We start from the raw sequence: 17,076 nt of genomic DNA, 5'->3' as shown, positions 1-17,076 counted from the left end.
TTTTTTAAAAAGTTTATAATCCCATAATAGCTTTTTTAATTGGACTTTCCTCAAGTCTGTAAACAGACTACAAGTGATATCTGTAGGCCAATAACTTTTGCAAGTTATCTGCAAGATTCCAGTGGACAACAGCCAATTCTGGGCCTCAAGTGTAAGGGAAGAGAAAATTCACTCCCTCCACTTCACTGAGTTACCATTGCAATCCACAAGTCTGAAAATGAAACCCACATCATGCAAGCAATTCTGTTTTCCAGCTTACCATGGAGGTAAAGCCTCTAGCTTGCATGCAGGCACAGGAGGTTTGCTGCCAGGCACTTGAGGTTTAGGTGGTACTTTTGGGGTTGATAGTCCAGGCTTGATAGTCTCTCTGGGTACTTTGGCATTCACTAGTCTCTCGGCACACTGAAATGATTTGGGCTTGTTACTTGATAATGGAGGTGGGACTTGTGCAGAAAGTTTTAACTCTTTAAAGCTCCCCCTCTCTTCAGTAGGAGGTGAGATATGGGGTAGTGTCAGGCAGATACCCGATCCAGTCTTTGTGAGGCTTGCGGGTTTTTTGACCGGAGGAGTTGGAGGCAGTGGTGGTCCTGGTTGATTTAGCTGTCGACATACTGATTGGGGTTTCACATTATACTCCACTCGATGGTGAAAAGAGACCTTTTCTCGCATATTTGAGAACACTTCAGGCCTACTCTCAGGGAAGGGTTTTTTCAGGGGCGGCGTTGGAGGAAGCACAGCTATACCACCCCTGGCAGTGAAAGAGTGCACTTTTGTCTCTGAATAAGAAAATTTTCCCACTGGTGGAACAGGAGGTGGTGGATATTCAGGTGGAAGGACCATCTGATCTGAGCAATAAGAAGAAGAAGAAAAAAGAGAGTTTGAATATCTGTGTCTTCACAGGTGATTTGACCAAGTGTTTGAAGCTTATTTGCTGTTATTTAGGTACCATGTCCCCTTGATTTTGGTGCATGTCTCTTCCACACTTGCTCTTGCTCCATTTCCCTCTCCCTTTTAAATCCAGGACGCAAAAGGAGGTAGTGCAGGAGTTGCAACTCCAAGGGGACAGCCACAGCAAATACTGGAGCAAGAAATCATACAAGGTTGGTGCTTATAGTGTCTGGGGTGTTAACTTGAGAAGCTGGTACTATGTAGACGTACCTGTGCACATGCAATACTCCAGTGTTTCTCAAACTGTGGGTCGGGACCCACTAGGTGGGTCGCGAGCCAATTTCAGGTGGGTCCCCATTCATTTCAATATTTTATTTTTAATATATTAGACTTGATGCTACCGTAGTATGTGACTGCATTTGGGGAAATGTTACAGACCTGCAATTTAACAAGCTGCTATGTATATTGTTTTAACAATGGTAGTCAATGGGACTTACTTCTGGGTAAGTGTGGGTAGGATTGCAGCCCAGGATTGTTAAAAATGTTCCTGCTTGATGATGTCACTTCCAGTCATGACATCACTTCCGGTGGGCCCTGACAGATTCTCATTTTTAAAAGCGGGTCCTGGTGCTAAATGTATGAGAACCACTGCAATACTACATTCGGCACAAGCATTCGCTTCTGTAGGTTCTTCCTTTAAGAAGCCAACCAACTTTTTGGAACTGGCTCTTGATCAGCAGCGCTAGGTTACATCCAACTCCAGAATCATTTCAGTCCAGAACATAGTTTCTCAGATGTATCAGATAAAACACTTATGACCCAATCATAACTGGCCCATGTGCTGGTCCAATGCACGTTGTGCAGGTGGAGGCTGCTTTATGGTAGTCGCAAAGTGCCAGCAGATGGCCAAAGACATGCCAGAGCAGGTAAGGCAGCGCAAGGGGTGAAATGAGGTGGGCAGCAGTGATGGAGATGGGGGGAAGGCAGTTCAGGTCTGGGACAGGGACAGATTCAGAGGCAGCAGTGCATGCCAAATTGTAACTCCCTTCCTGGGCCTGATCTGCCTTCCCGGATCAACTCGGACTTGGGCCAGCGATCAAGTTGGCACAGGTCCACGTTGACCCATAACAGCTGCTGGGGGTTATCCCTAGGTAACAGAACTAATGTTCTCTTACCCAGAGGAGGCCTTCAGTGGCCAAAAATCCCCTGCGACACACAGGGGAAGCCTCACTGGTGCTGCTACATTGCCACACAGTGATTTAGTTAGGGTTGGGGTACCCAAAAAAGAATGGGAAGATGAAGCTGGGTCTCAGGTGTGCAGACAGCTGCATAATGAAATCAAATTGTGCACGTCTTTACCAGTAACATGACCTTGACCTAAACAAGGCAAACTGCCATCATGTTGTGCGCTAAGGAGATGCAAGTCTTTTCATTTATTGCTCTTTTTATTAATCAAGCAAGGCTCCTACTTCCACCCCCCTCCCCAAAAATAAGATACTACTATCACAAATCTTTATCAGCTTTTGCACCACCATATCCAGTCTAATTTCTGCACTGCACATTCAAATACCTTATGCAACTCTGTCACAACTGATTTATTATCTATGAAAATTCCAGTTCCACATACCTTCACATTTTATACAGTCTCCGTTATCTGGCTGAAGGTAATCTTCATCTTCATCCTGATCATAATCTGAAAATAAGTTTTAATGAATTAATGTCTCAGCTGGATGAGCTGGAATAGCCACCAGTGGCTATATGGAACAGGAGCAGCTTTGGAGCACAGTTGGCCCAGTAACATGGCTGGCTGTGACACAAGCCACATCCTCCCATATGTACTCTTGTTGCTGGACTGCAGGGGAAGAGCAGAGCCTCAGAACAAGCAGCCAATTCCAGGAAAAGGAGAAGAATGACAAAGCCACGGAAAGCTCTGCTACACAAAAGGAACTCCGAGGTATGCCCTGATAGCTGGAACCAGCCAGAAGGGCTGAAGCAGACAGAAGACTTTTCAGAAGAAAATAGTTTTGGTCATTGTCATCAACGCTTCATTTTTGGACCGGCTGTGTCTAGGTGCTCTCCCCTTCACCTCTATTCTTGCACACTTCATCACAGTGTAAGCTGCCACCTTATACAGTGCCTCTAAATGGTGGAAAAGCATCTGAGTGAAGAGAAGGAGTGGCTCAACTATCTGAGTTCACTATCTGAACTCACTTCCAACAGGCTCTCGGACTAGCTCCAGTTTTCTTTCTTTTCTATGACCTTAGCCCAGGGGTTTATTTTATTTATTTACAACTTTATATCCTGCTTTATCTGCCTAGTGGACATTCAAAGTGGGTTTCCAGAGTGTGTGTTGCGATGCTTTAGGACACGGGTGCCCAAACCCCGGCCCAGGGGCCACTTGCGGCCCTCCCAATCCAGCCCATGGGGAGCCCCCAGTCTCCAATGAGCCTCTGGCCCTCTGGAGACGTGCTGGAGCCTACGCTGGCCCAAGGTAACCACTCTCAGTGTGAGGATGACTGTTCAACCTCTCACCTGAGTTGTGGGATGAGGGCTCCCCCCACTACTTGCTGTTTCACGTCTGTGATTCAGCAGTGGCAGCAAAGGAAAGGTTGGCCTTCCTTTGTGCAAGGCCTTTTATAGGCCTTGAGCTACTGCAAGACCTTCATTCATTCATATAAGTTCCATATCTAATATATGTAAATTTATGTAAATTTATTCAAATTTGAAATTTAAATCAATTCTTTTTTAATTTTATAATTTAAAAAGGGAGGTAGGATAATAAACCCCAACCCAGTGTCAGAGAGTTGATGTGGCCCTCCTGCCAAAATGTTTGGACAACCTTGCTTCAGGGTGTTGTAGCACACTCTCAAGGTCACCACAGGGTGTACCCGGACACCCCCTACCTGTTCTCCCAGGCACCACCATCTTGGATCTCGCAAAATCTTGCAAGTTCCAAGACGACAGCACCCAAATCTTGTAGGATTTGGGCATCGTCATCTTGAATCTCACAAGATTTCATGAGATCCAAGATGGTGGTGCCCAACTCAGCTGGGAAGAAGAGGCTGTGAGCATCATGACTCAGGTAAGTTTGGGAACCACTGCCTTAGCCTCTAAGGTAACTAGGCTTTGAACATGGTCCTTACGTGGATCTGACTTCTCCATGCCCACATGGAGGATCTGACATGTGGATCTGACTTCTCCATGCACACATGGAGCCTGAGGGCCACAAGGATTCTTGCATTATTCACAAGAGGATCCTGTATCTCCAAGATGTACCTGCAGCTGAGCCATCTAGAGAGAAGGTTTGAGGCTTAGCAAAAGGGTCTTCTACACTAGAGGGAGGCTCGCAGCAATGGTTGCACAGTCTTCCACAGTTATGTTAACCAGGGGGCAACTATCTCTGGAACTGATAGATTCCCAGAAGCTCAGGTTGCAGTTTGGAGGAGTCATGTTCATCCCCCCCCCCCCAACTCTCCAAACTGCAAATTGGGAAAGAAATGGAATTTCCTCTCCAGTCTTCTGGCAGGCAAAGGTTTGGAGAAAGAGGCCCAAGCTTGAACCACATGCATGGAACTTATTATAATTTCCACTGTTTCTTTTCTTATTCAAATGTCAGCTTGAGTAAGGAAATGCTCAGGATGGAAGACTCTGCCTCTATTTGGAGCCTCACAAGTGCAGAGGGTTTGGGAGAGGTGGGTACTTACTAACCTAAGCTCTCATTTGAATAAGGAATAAAAATTGAATAAAAATTAAATTCCTTATCCAAAGATCCATACATGTAATTCAATACTCCAATCCTTCTGCTTGCCAGAGGGAACAGAGCAGAGCCCTCTTCCTTGCAATGCAATGCAGCGATGGGGGAAGGCTGGAAAAAGAAGGCAGCAGAAAATATTTTGGAGCGATGGTGGGAGAGGTTATCTGGGGACCTGCTGGATGTGTGTTCTTGAAGTGACGGTTTGAGGGAGCTCAAGCTCTCATGTTTACAAAGAGGCAGAAAGCAGACTGGCTAGAGGAGGAAGCACTCTCCTCTGGGAGGGAGTCCCTGCAGCATGCTTGTCTCTTGTCATTTTGCAAAAGAGGAACGTCCCAGATTTCAAGACATTGCCCCGATCTTGACGGAGATAATTGTGTAGCAGATCATCTCCTTGATTATCAATGAAGTGAAAGTACAGCTGGCCCTCCTTATTCAGAGGCTCAGAATTCACGGATTTCAGTATCCACAAATGCCGAGCTTGTGACTGGAGGGCTTCAGAGGACCTCCTAGACATGATCCGAAGGCACTTTGCACTGGCAACTTCCAGTTATGTCCAGGAGTCCTCTGAAGCCCTTCAGCCGCAGAACTCAGTATCCGGAGGGGCCTTAGAATGGATCCCCTGCAAATACGTAAATGGAAGCTAAATATAGAAACTGCAAAATGTAAATGGAAGCTAAACTATAGAAAAGTGAACACCAGTGCTGGTTCCTCCCAGAGAATTCTGGAGTGTCTTGGCATTGTTTGTTCCGTGATTCAATCCACATAATGTTCCTGCCATAATATGTTTAATGAGTTAAGGTTTTATTCCAACTATGGGGTGAAACAAGCTACTGATGTCACTGCATTTCTCAACACTTCTCATTTTGTGCTGACCTTGAGAGTCAATAGGCACAGAGTGTTCCACTGAAGAAAAGCTTTCAAGACACTTCTCCTCTAGTGAGGGGGAATTTCAAAACAGTCTCACCTGAATTTTCTGTTGAATGCTGAGAATACTTTATGTTAATAGGCCGTTCTAATGAGCCGTAGAAACTGTCAACATCGGAACCAGAGTCACTAGAAGTAGAGGGAAAAGTGGTTCTTTTTTCATTGTGTACTATTGCAATTGCCTCAAAAATATGCATATGTAAAATTACACAGGCCAACACACATTTTGCTTCCTTAAATGTTACACCAATTCCTGTGTATATTTGTGGTGCTGATTCCAAAAATGGCATCCGTTTTACCCTATCACGTCTAGTTTTGGAGACACGGCATAGCCTCTTTAGTGAATGGTTCAAGCAGCTTCCTCATGAGGAAGCCTACACCATGGCTTCCTCATGAGGAAGCTTCTTGAACTATTCACTAATGAGGCTATGCCGTGTCTCCAAAACTAGATGTGATAGGGCAAAACGGATGCCATTTTTTGAATCGGCACCCCAAATCCATATCAAACCACCATAAAGTTTGGGAAAAACTTTTCTGACCCTCAATTTTGTAGGCCTGTGCAAATTTTCACAAGTTTCAAGAAGCAGGAAGTACTTCTACAAAGAACTGCTTAATAGGAATGATGAACAACATGATATCAGTGCTACCCAATACAGACCTTAAGTCTGTAACTGTCTCCTTCTTCTCATGGTAGTGATCAATTTCTCCCCTAAGTGAAGCCATCCAGCCCTGGAAGACAACAATCATACTGTTATTTCATGAGGCTTATTTTTGCATGTAGCAAGCAACATATATTTTAGATCAGATATTTCTCAAAATTGAGTTATACACACCCACCCTGACCATCTAAGGCAGGGGTGCCCAAACCCTGTCCCTGGGGCCACTTGCGGCCCTCGAGGCCTCTCAATGCGGCCCTCAGGGAGGCCCCAGTCTCCATTGAGTCTCTGGCCCTCCGGAGATTTGATGGAGGCCTTGAGGGCCGCATGTGGCCCCAGGGCTGGGGTTTGGGCACCCCTGATCTAAGGCAACGGTTTCAAACTTACTGGGGTCAGGGCACCCTTCTTTTGCAGTGGCCTCTTCTTCCCACTTTTCCTGGACACTGCCATCTTGAATCGTGTGAGACCTTGCACAATTCTTGTGAGATTCTGCAAAAATCATGTGACATCCTGCACGATCCAAGAGGGCAACGCATGGGAGATCCAGAAGAAGAGGCCACTGGGGACATCCCATGGCAACCCTTTGAATTTGCTGCAGCACCTGACGGCTCCATGGTGCACAGTTTGGGGACCACTGGTCTAAGGTATTGTTGTCTAATAATTTCATGAGTGATGCTATACCATGTTATGCTGTGCCATGTGATCTAATCTGATACTTCCTTTGTTACTTCCATGTGATCTAATTTGATACTTCCAAGATTTACAAACAGAAGTCATTTCAAGTGTAAAATTCTCTACTGTGGAAATATGTTAAAATTAACATAATAGTTAATTAACATAAAAAGTTCAGGGTACGAAGCCTTCAGTGGCATCCAAGCACCACAATCTATTTTAGAATGCTGAATTCAGGAGAAAAAAAACCTGCTGCACTTTCTTTGGCCTGTGAAAATCTTTGCAGAGATCAAGTGAAGACCTTTCATCCTGACACAGCTGTGCTTTACAAGTGCATTCTTAAAAGTGTAGCCTTGTTTTAAGCCCTCTGGGCAGGGGCTCTGTATTTCTGTGACCTGTGCAGCACCCAACACACTTTTGGCACTATCAGTCTTGGATGACAATTCCTTGGCCCCGCATATCATATTTTCTGTATGAAACACTTCCCACTTCCTTCTCTTTTTTTTTTTAAGCCTTGTTCCTCCACTTCCTGCCATAAATTTCTCATCCGGGACTTCACGTTTTACTTAGTGTCTCTGTCAGGAATTGAGTGGGTGCTGCAAAACTGTCAAAGAGCAGATGATATTAGCATGTTTGCGGCTTAATTATGTCCATTTCAGTATCTGTTCACTGTACAAAAAAATGACATGTATGCTGACGATACAATTTTCACACTGTGTGTGTGTATTATTCGACATGCACAGTGGTTGCATTAACCCTGGTAAACACAGTCTTTACAAACTCCAAAAACACCCCCACCCAACAGGAATCCCGTGGTGCTGCCTTGTGCTCATTTTGTCTTCACAAGGACCTTCTAGAAATAGACTCCTTCCACTTCCTTTCTCAATATGTGAGGGAAGCGCCTTTCAGTCATGTCCAGGAGGTCTTCTGAGGTGAGGGGAAGCTGCCTCTGAAGACACTTCAGTTTGCTGGCACCCCCCCCCCGGTGGATTTCATTAACCACAGAATTCAGTATCTGGGGGGGGGGTCCTGCAATGGATCCCTCCTCAGATACCATGGGCCCACTGTATATACCATCAACGTGGGCCAAATCCTATTCCTCATCCAGCCCCTTCACAATCTTATCTCCTCTATTCCCTTTCAAGTGCATGGCCATGTGATTGCACGGCATGGAGCTTGGCAATGACATCATTGTCAAACATCCAGAAGTGGCACTGTGACCCCATTGCAACACTACACAGCTACAGAAGGGGTCCACACCCCATCACGGACCCCTTACAGGGGACACTGTCACTTCTCTGTCCCTCCCCAAGCCACCCTGCAACAAAGGAGGAGCAGGGAAAGCAGTATATCAGCCAAGAAGAAAAGGAGAGAAGAACGAAAACTGCAAATGATAAAACTAATCGACGGCTGCCTTTCTGATTGGTCAGAAGAATGAAGACTGCCACCTTCTTTCAATAGCTGTGACGCAGAGGATTAATTTCACTCATTCCACTCAGAGCAAGATATTAATCAGCTCTTAATCAACTTGATAATGCCAGGTGTGATGTTAATGTGGCCTAATCCCTCTATTTCCTTTAAAAAAAAAAGCGCATTGATTTAAATACATCACTTGGATCATAAATGCATTTTACCTTCCTTTCATCTTCCGAAGAGGCGGAAAAAAACCAGGTCCTATGTTTCTTGCTAATGTGAACCAACTTGAAAGGAAACACATTGTTTGATGTTGTTTCCTCTACTGCTCTCATAACCCTGAGAAAGTGAGAAAATAATTTAAACACAGGCATGCTTTTAGGCAATTTATGCAGTTAGGTCACTGATGAAGCCAGAAGCCAAAATGTTTAAACCAAACAATCGCACTTAATTGGTTAAAGGCAGCTAAATCATGGTTGGCCCACAGATTATGAAACCCCAAAACACCACATCAAGTGCTTTGGAGTGCGGTGGGGAACTGAGGAAAGCCCTCCTCCTCCAGCCCACCACCAGTGGAGACCCTCCAATTGATGCTTCGATCCTCCACCCGCTCATAGTGCCCGAGGGTGAAGGTCCTGCTGTCACCTCCTCCTTATCTCTTTGCCCACTTGGCTGCAGGAAGAATTCATTCTCCAGAAAAAGCACTGTGGGAGGTTGAGCAAAGAAATAGCACCAAGGGGAGGTAAGGAGTGAGACATCTTTTCTCACCTTTCCCTGCTCACTCAGCTGTAGCTGAGCCGGCAGATGCAGGGAAGAGGTGTGGATGGTGGAAGCCACAGCACCTTCCCCTCCACCAGCCCTAAGGACATTGTTTCAAAAGGAAACAAAGGGGGCACCCTCTCCTCCCCCTCCTTTATCTGAGGGGGTAGTGTGGCTTGTAGCAGCATTTCTGCCCCACCTCAAGCAGCCCTTTGGCTTGGGTCACAGCTGAGCTGAATGACTACAGTGAACATAAGGGCATTTGGTGGGCCGCTGTGAGATACAGGAAGCTGGACTAGATGGGCCTATGGTCTGATCCAGTGGGGCTGTTCTTATGTTCTTAACTACAATTCCCAGGAAGCCTTGCAGGTCTCTTGTTACCTGGGGCCTTTGGTGGGCCACTGTGAGATACAGGAAGCTGGACTAGATGGGCCTACGGCCTGATCCAGTGGAGCTGTTCTTATGTTCTTAACTACAATTCCCAGGAAGCCTTGCAGGTCTCTTGTTACCTGGGGCCTTTGGTGGGCCACTATGAGATACAGGAAGCTGGACTAGATGGCCCTATGGCCTGATCCAGTGGGGCTGTTCTTATGTTCTTAACTACAATTCCCAGGAAGCCTTGCAGGTCTCTTGTTATCTGGTGTGCTCCCTGGGGCATTTGGTGGGCCACTGTGAGATACAGGAAGCTGGACTAGATGGGCCTACGGCCTGATCCAGTGGGGCTATTCTTATGTTCTTATGACTACAGTGGACTCTCACTATCAGCAGGGGATCCATCCTAGGACCCTTTGCAGATATCAAAGTATGTGGATAATTAAATTATTGGCAGGAGGGCCTCAGAGGACCTCCCAGATGAGACTGGAAGTGCCTTCTGGTCATGCCCTGAAGGTGTCCTGAGGCTGCAGCCTCCCTACACCTCAAAACATTTTCAGACATGACCAGAAGCCATTGGCATGAACCCGAAGTGATGTTCAGGAGGTCCACTGAGGCCTTCCAACTGCGGGCTCGGCATGCGCAGATACTGAAATCCATAGTTGCCGAGCTGTGGATAAGGAAGGTCCACTATATATACACACAATAAACCAGGTAAAAATACACACGAAGACTGGAAGTAGATGAAACAACTTCTATTGTGTAGCAATAAATATTTTGAAAATATGGTTATCATCCTATTGCATCACTCACCTGTTGTAGCCATTTAATGAAAAGGCACCCTGGGGAGATGCAGATGTACTACTCTTAAAGTAGTAAATACAGCCTTTGTGGATAATCACAAACCTTAGTGGCCCTGAAACAAAACCAAATGAAGGTAAAGAAGAGAAAAACAATATGATAAATTTGATCCATGTTAACACCAAAGAACTCTGGCTAAGGAGAAGAACTACAGAGATATAAAATTTCCAAATGCATTAAACTAACACTAAGGGATACGAGAATCCCCTCCAATTCCCCATCCTGAGGACTTCAGAGCATGTGGGTGATCTGTAGTAGCTTAAATGGGGCCAACACAGATGTAAGCATGATGTGCAAATCAAGAGTCCACCTCAGGAAGAAATACCTGCTCCCTGCCCTTCTTGCATTCCCTGAATTCCTTATGTTGTCAATCTCAATCATAGGTAAGTTTCATTTCTAAGCCATGAGTAATGCCAACAAGGTTCCAATTTTAACTAAAAGATCTGAAGTCAAGGCTTGAAATCCTGGTTTCAAAGGGGTAATCTGTTAACATCAGCCCAGATGTAGTTAATAATGATGTTTTTAGATTTTTTTAATTATTGTAAATTGTTTTTAATGATTGTTTTTAATGTATTTTTAAAGTGTTTGTAAGCCGCCTTGTGTGCCTGTTGGGCAAAAAGGCTGGGTATAAATTAATAATAATAATAATAATAATAATAATAATAATAATAATAATAATAATAATAATAATAATAATAAGGCAATCAAAGGATTTGTGCCGGAAGAAAAGGAAAGGAGTGAGGAAGACATGGCCCTGATGCTAATTTTCCATTTGGAAACCATAGTTTGCACAAAGGGAGCATTAAGTCTCCACCAGACTCTTACAAATGAGACACACAGCAATGGATGAATACCATTTCCCCCGGTCAAAATAGAGCATCCCATATTCAGATATCTCTATAAGGTTACAACAGAAGTACCATCTCAAGATGCATGGATTATAAGTACCAAATGCTACACTAAAAATTGATTGTGTAGTAAAATCGCAAAAGAACCAACTAGTGAGATAAGACATGACAACAGATGTAAGAGAGCAATCCTGTGCATGTATGTTCACAAGTAAGACCCACTGTGTTCAATCTCTTTGGGACTGCAACCCAAGTGTAGTCCCTTTGACCAAGTAATAGCATAATCCTCAATGCAAACACAAGCACTCATTTTGTCGCAGCTCAAAATCAAAGCATTTGAGGCTATCCTTAACATTAGAATTCTCTCTTCCCGACTCACACTTCAAGAGTTGAAACTGAGTGCCGCCCTTTTTGTGCAAGTACCCAGACTTGGTGACACCTCCAGGCATGGTCAGCAGGTTCTGTGCTCCAATAGCCTTCATTGGGACAGGCCAAATGATCTCTTCTGAAGTCATTGTTCTGAAAGTTAGAATTAATACTTTGCATCAGAGAGATCATATCACAAATGCAGACCCAATCTCAGATTACATAAAATGTGAATATCTCAGAAGCTATAGCTGGACAGGCATCAATCAGCTATGGCTGATAGTAAATATGGTTTTGCAAACTAAGGAGTAGCTCTGACCATCCACGGTCAAACCAGCCTTTGCTGTTCAATGGTAGGTATGTTCTAAGCGGGGAGAGGCAGGCAACAAACCACAGTTCAGTCAGTTATCACTTTTTTCCACCTTCACCAAGACAAATAAAAGGAAATAGCCAATGTGAGCAAGCATCAAACTACACTCTTGGTGTTAAAATGTGTGTCGGAAATTCCAGGAAGTTTGCAGTGGGCTTAAAATAAAATGACAAAGCAAAAAGTCCCCGTTTATTTCTGCTGTGGGAAGAAAGACAACTGACAAGTTCAGAAAAAAAGGAACTCAGTTTGCACGATATTTCCAGAGAGACAGCTTTCATTGCTGCTCTTTCCCTGCATTGAGAATAAAATATCTTGTACAGAAAGAAGGCACAATTATGATCTACACCAGATGTGTCCAAACTTTTTGGCAGCAGGGCCACATCATCTCCCTGACACTGTGACGCGGGCCAGGGGAAAAAAAGAATTAGTTTACATTTCAAATTTGAATAAATTTACATAAATTTACACAAATGAATATATTAGAGATGGAGCTTATGTGAATGAATGAAGGTCTTGCAATAGCTCAAGTAGGCCCTGCACAAAGCAAGACCAGCCTTTCCTTCACTACTCCTGCATCACAGACATGAAAAAGCAAGCATTGGGGGGGCCCTCATCCCACAGCTCACGTGAGATGTTGAACAAGCTGAGAGCAGTTGTGTCGGGCCAGCACAGGCTCCAGCAAGTCTCCAGAGGGCCAGAGGCTCATTGGAGACTGACACAAGCTAGAGACAAGGGTTTTTTCACACCATGCCCTCACTCAGAAACAATCTTTTTTTCTCTCTCTTAAGAACCAGCCTGAGAAAAATCCTGTGTAACTCAAAAGCTTGCATGCACTAATATGTTTTTATGAACATTATGATGACCACAAGAGGCATTGCATTAAGTTGTTGTGAAGTCTGGTCTCCAGAAGTTGTTCATTTGAAAAGGGACATACATACTCTTGACAGTAAAGGGGAAAAGCTGAAGTCATAAGCTGAAAAAAGCCTGCAACAAGAGAATGAGATATTTGTTCCCATACTCAAAGTGTCTAAGTAGGGTGCCTTATGAAATAAGCTCTTCATGTTTTGCCTACTGCTTGATTGCAGTAGACTGTAATTTATCAGTTCGCTCTGCAGTGCGGTGGGGTGGAACCACACACAGTGGGTTTTTTTCTGCTCTTTTTTCCATCCACAGTTCACGGGATACATCCATAATTTCATCTGCATGTTCTGGTTTTCTCAGACTGGTTTAACAAAGAGACCATTCGTCTGCTGGTCGGCAATTAAAGCTCTTGACCTAAAACAGCACCGTGAACTGATGAGAAATCCTGACCTTCACTGACAGTGCTGTATTATTCTCAGGGTCGTTACAACCCAGAACCTCTGATGGCAAAGATTGGGCCAGTGTTCCTCAACAGCTAAAACCAACCATGAACCGATTCAAACATGCAAGGGCTCCCGTGGCACTCATTGCCCTCTCAAGCAACTTGCACCATCTCAAGATACAAGCGGTTGCCACAGTTCACTCTCTTAAGCTAGCAGCGGTCACTGGATCTGAGGAACTGCGATTCATCCATTTGCCAAACAATACTAATGACATAAAGCAGGGGTTCCCAAAGTGTGCACCGCACAGGGAAAAGTGTCACTTTTATGCCTTACTTGTGGGGTTCCAGAAGCACCTGAGAAGCTACAGATAGAATGTTGGGTGCAACAGACCCTGGTCTGATCAGCAGGGATCAATTTTGAATCTTACTGATAAAACCCAATCACCACCCCACTGACCAACAGGCGCTGAAAATATTTTCTCTTTTATCTCTCCCAAATATTCATTCCTTTTCTCGTTTGTTCACAACCCAAAGCAAAAGAATTCTATTCTCTCCTTTGATCCAGTCCAGCCAACCAAAGAAAGAAAGATCTGTTTTTCTCACCTTGCTCATGCCAGTTCCTGTTCAGTGCAGACTGATCCTAGGACATGTCTATCCCACACATCAAGGAGATGGGACTCTGAGATTAAAAAAAAAGAAAAAAAGACAGTACAAGTTTATCCATCTCAAAAGGTTATCTTGCTATCCCTCCTCCTCCATGATCATAATTATCATGTCAACACTGGTGCAACACTATGGTTTATCTACTGAGGCAAGTGGGAATGAATCCAGCAAATTTGTGCACTAATTCAAAGCCTTTAAAAAAAATCTCTGTGTCTACTACCATGTAGGACCAAAGTCCCAGTCATTTGGTAATTTTTACAGTCTTTTTTGCCCTTAAAATAGTGGTTCAGTACATTGTGCAAACTATATATAGAGTCACTGCTCGGATTGTCACTCCCGGATTGGCCTTTTCAGCCACACTAGACGCTGTGCCAGAACCACCTTTCAGAGCGCGATACCATAGTCTTTCGAGACTGAAGGTTGCCAATACGATATATAGAGTCACTGCTATATAGAGAGAGATTTAGCTGCTATATATAATCCAGCTAAAGTGGAGAATCCAAGCCTATTTGGGCTAACAGAAAAAGAAGTCTATTGCAACCAAGGGTGTCCATTAAAAAGTGCAAAAAGTAACTGTCATGCACACCCTAAGAAATTTAAAAAAAATCCTTTTTCTTTTACAGTCAATTACACTTATTAATTCTGAGTAATCGTGGAAGAGGAACACTTAGCTAGAAAATGCATTTAATATATGTGGTCAACAAACCATGCTGGATTGCATTACACCATAATGAAATACAGGCTGTAAACATTTAAATATGGAGACTCATATTCATAACACATACAACATTTTGAGCAGCAAGATATCAGATCAGAAACATGAATCTCCAACATATTAAAAATGAAATAAATGGGTTAAAAACAGATACAACCACTAGATCACCAAAGCTTCATGTAGCCTGTGGGGTTGTCAAGACTGCTGTTTAATTAATTTTTGACTATTAACTGCACACATTCAATGATCCGTTCAAATTTATATATGGTTAGTCTGTCATGACAGGGCAAAGGGCCCTTTTAGAATTGGTGCTCCTCTTATATTTGGCAGGGGGAGAGTTCCTGTCCCTTTTAACCCCAGCACAGCATCTTTCTGGGAGCTATTTGCTAGTGGTGGTCTGCATTTTTTAGATTGTGAGCACTTTGGGGACAGGGAAACATTTAGTTATTTGATTTGCTCTGTAAACTGCTTTTTGAACTTTTTTTTTTTGAAAAGTGCTATACAAATATTCTTAACAATAACAACATGTCCTTTTGAAAGTTCTGAAGAAAACAACAATTTTCTTCCCATGCAATTTGACACACATGGATTACCCCTCAGTCTTAAGGAAGAACAGTTTTAATAATTTCCTTTTTCATTATGTTTGGAAATAGAGACTATCTCCTGTTATGGTGACACAGCAGAAAGGATGGTTTAAAAACATAAATATACACACCAGTTCAATGTCCATCAGTACTCTGGAAGACATATGTTAAAAGATGTACCGACCTCAATTAAACTGAACACTATCTGCCTTGATTGTTCCAGGTTCCGATCGTTATTTACCTTTTAGAATCCAACTATTCTGAATCCACAGTGAAGGAACAGACACCTAAGTTTCCTTCTCATCAAAACTGCTACAGAAGAGGCGGCAAAAGCTGGCACCTCTCCACAATCTGCATGCTGGCATCTGCTTCCAGCAAGAGCATTTGCTTATTGTCAACTCCAATTAACTGGGCGCCCATTTTTTTAAATGTCAGCACAAAAAACAGTGTCATTTACTTTCTCTTCCTAAAACCAGTTCTCTGTGCCCACAGAGAGAACCTCAGATTTCAGAGTTCAAGGCAAGCCTCCATATGATTACAGGGTTAATCATGTCCAATTACAAGAGCACTGCTCCTTTGTTTCAAAGCCCCATTCAAGTATGTGTCTGAAAGACGTCAGCTGTCTCAATGGTGCAAGCAACTGCCCAGGTACCATGCTTGTCCATTTTTATTGTTTTAAAATATAGCCTTTTATTTTGCTTTCGTTGTACACAGAAAAATCAAAACAGGATCTCTTTTCAGAGCAGCGCACTTGCATAGCATTTCTGTGGCATTCAATTACACACTGACCTGGTCACAATCCTGAATTGGTGCATACTTTTCTTTATTAACAATGGATATTGTGAGCTTTTATGCTCCTGAAGGGCACTCTAGACGGCCCGCAGCCCCCTTCAGGGAGGAAATGAACATCTCTTTGCTTCTCTAAAGCCCACCCGTCTCATGCATTGCTTTAGAGGCACCAGCTGAAGAACTCGTACAAGTTGGACAAGAAAGAAACCAACCTAGCCCTTGACACTTCCACAGAGTGAGATATGCAAGAAATAATTTGCTTTCTTTGCTTTTTTTTTCTCCTTAGCTACTTCCTGTGACAGGAAAAGCCAATAAACAAGCCTCAAACCCCTCCACAAGTCATGTCTGGTCTTAGTTCCCACATGTCAGAGGCACATTCACAGGTTTAAAAAAAGCAAACCAACAAGACCTGGCAAGCCGAATGGTTTGCACAGGTTGTTCCAATGAAGAAAGGCAGCTGGGTTAAAAAGGGACAGGATTTCGATATTTTGAAATAGTGATTGGGCAGTCATTGGGCTCATTGGAAGAGTGGCCAGCCAGTAAAAGCTCAGCTGACTCAGAATCTCAAGCCCAAAATTGCCTTTCCGCTGCAGACTCTGTCCCAAAAGACCTGGCCAAACAAGAATATTACTGTAGCACCCCCTTCCCCTGTGGCTGGGACCACTTCCTCAGCTTCCCAGCACAGCACATGGGCTCTTAAAGGATCCTTTGGTGATATCAAGGTCACACAGCTGTAGGGCCTACCACAGCTCTGGTTTCCATGTACTGAACTCCCTTCCTTTCTTTTGTTTCTCTGTGCCCACGTTTCCAGAAGCAGTAAAACATATCTTGTGAATGTCTACAGCAGTTCTGACAATTTTCACAAGGAAAAAAAATGATTTCGAAGGGACTGGGAAGAGATGGGCTCTTGCTAGGAGTCTTTATTGAAATAAAAGCATGGATTGAAGTACAGTAACTAATTACACCCACAACTGGCAAGAAGCACTTTTGCTAATGGAACAGCAGAGGAAATGAATCGTAGAGCAAAATATAAATTTCCCCAAGAACAGCTGTCATTTTTTTCCTTTTAAGCTAGAATAACCATTTTGTTAACTCAAGAGAACCGAGCAGAAAATATGCAACCATCTTCATCAAGCACA

General features: G+C 43.7%; 1 protein-coding gene across 2 annotated transcripts in view; it reads right to left on the bottom strand.

The window, feature by feature from the left end:
• The window catches only part of SH3BP2 (SH3 domain binding protein 2), a 35,062-nt gene that overhangs the window by 7,295 nt on the left and 10,691 nt on the right, over positions 1–17,076 (bottom strand). For both annotated transcript variants that reach the window (XM_066632256.1, XM_066632257.1), the window contains 8 exons: positions 13,790–13,865; positions 11,527–11,666; positions 10,252–10,354; positions 8,529–8,646; positions 6,225–6,295; positions 5,607–5,695; positions 2,516–2,581; positions 260–845 (listed from right to left, as the gene is read on the bottom strand). In XM_066632256.1, coding sequence (XP_066488353.1) covers positions 260–845; positions 2,516–2,581; positions 5,607–5,695; positions 6,225–6,295; positions 8,529–8,646; positions 10,252–10,354; positions 11,527–11,662 — 1,169 coding nt within the window. In that variant the 5' untranslated portion in view covers positions 11,663–11,666; positions 13,790–13,865. The remainder of the gene's footprint in view (positions 1–259; positions 846–2,515; positions 2,582–5,606; positions 5,696–6,224; positions 6,296–8,528; positions 8,647–10,251; positions 10,355–11,526; positions 11,667–13,789; positions 13,866–17,076) is intronic.

Source organism: Tiliqua scincoides, chromosome 6 (genome assembly GCF_035046505.1).
Source record: "Tiliqua scincoides isolate rTilSci1 chromosome 6, rTilSci1.hap2, whole genome shotgun sequence".
Taxonomy (NCBI): Eukaryota; Metazoa; Chordata; class Lepidosauria; order Squamata; family Scincidae; genus Tiliqua; species Tiliqua scincoides.
This window is presented reverse-complemented; position numbering and strand designations above follow the sequence as displayed.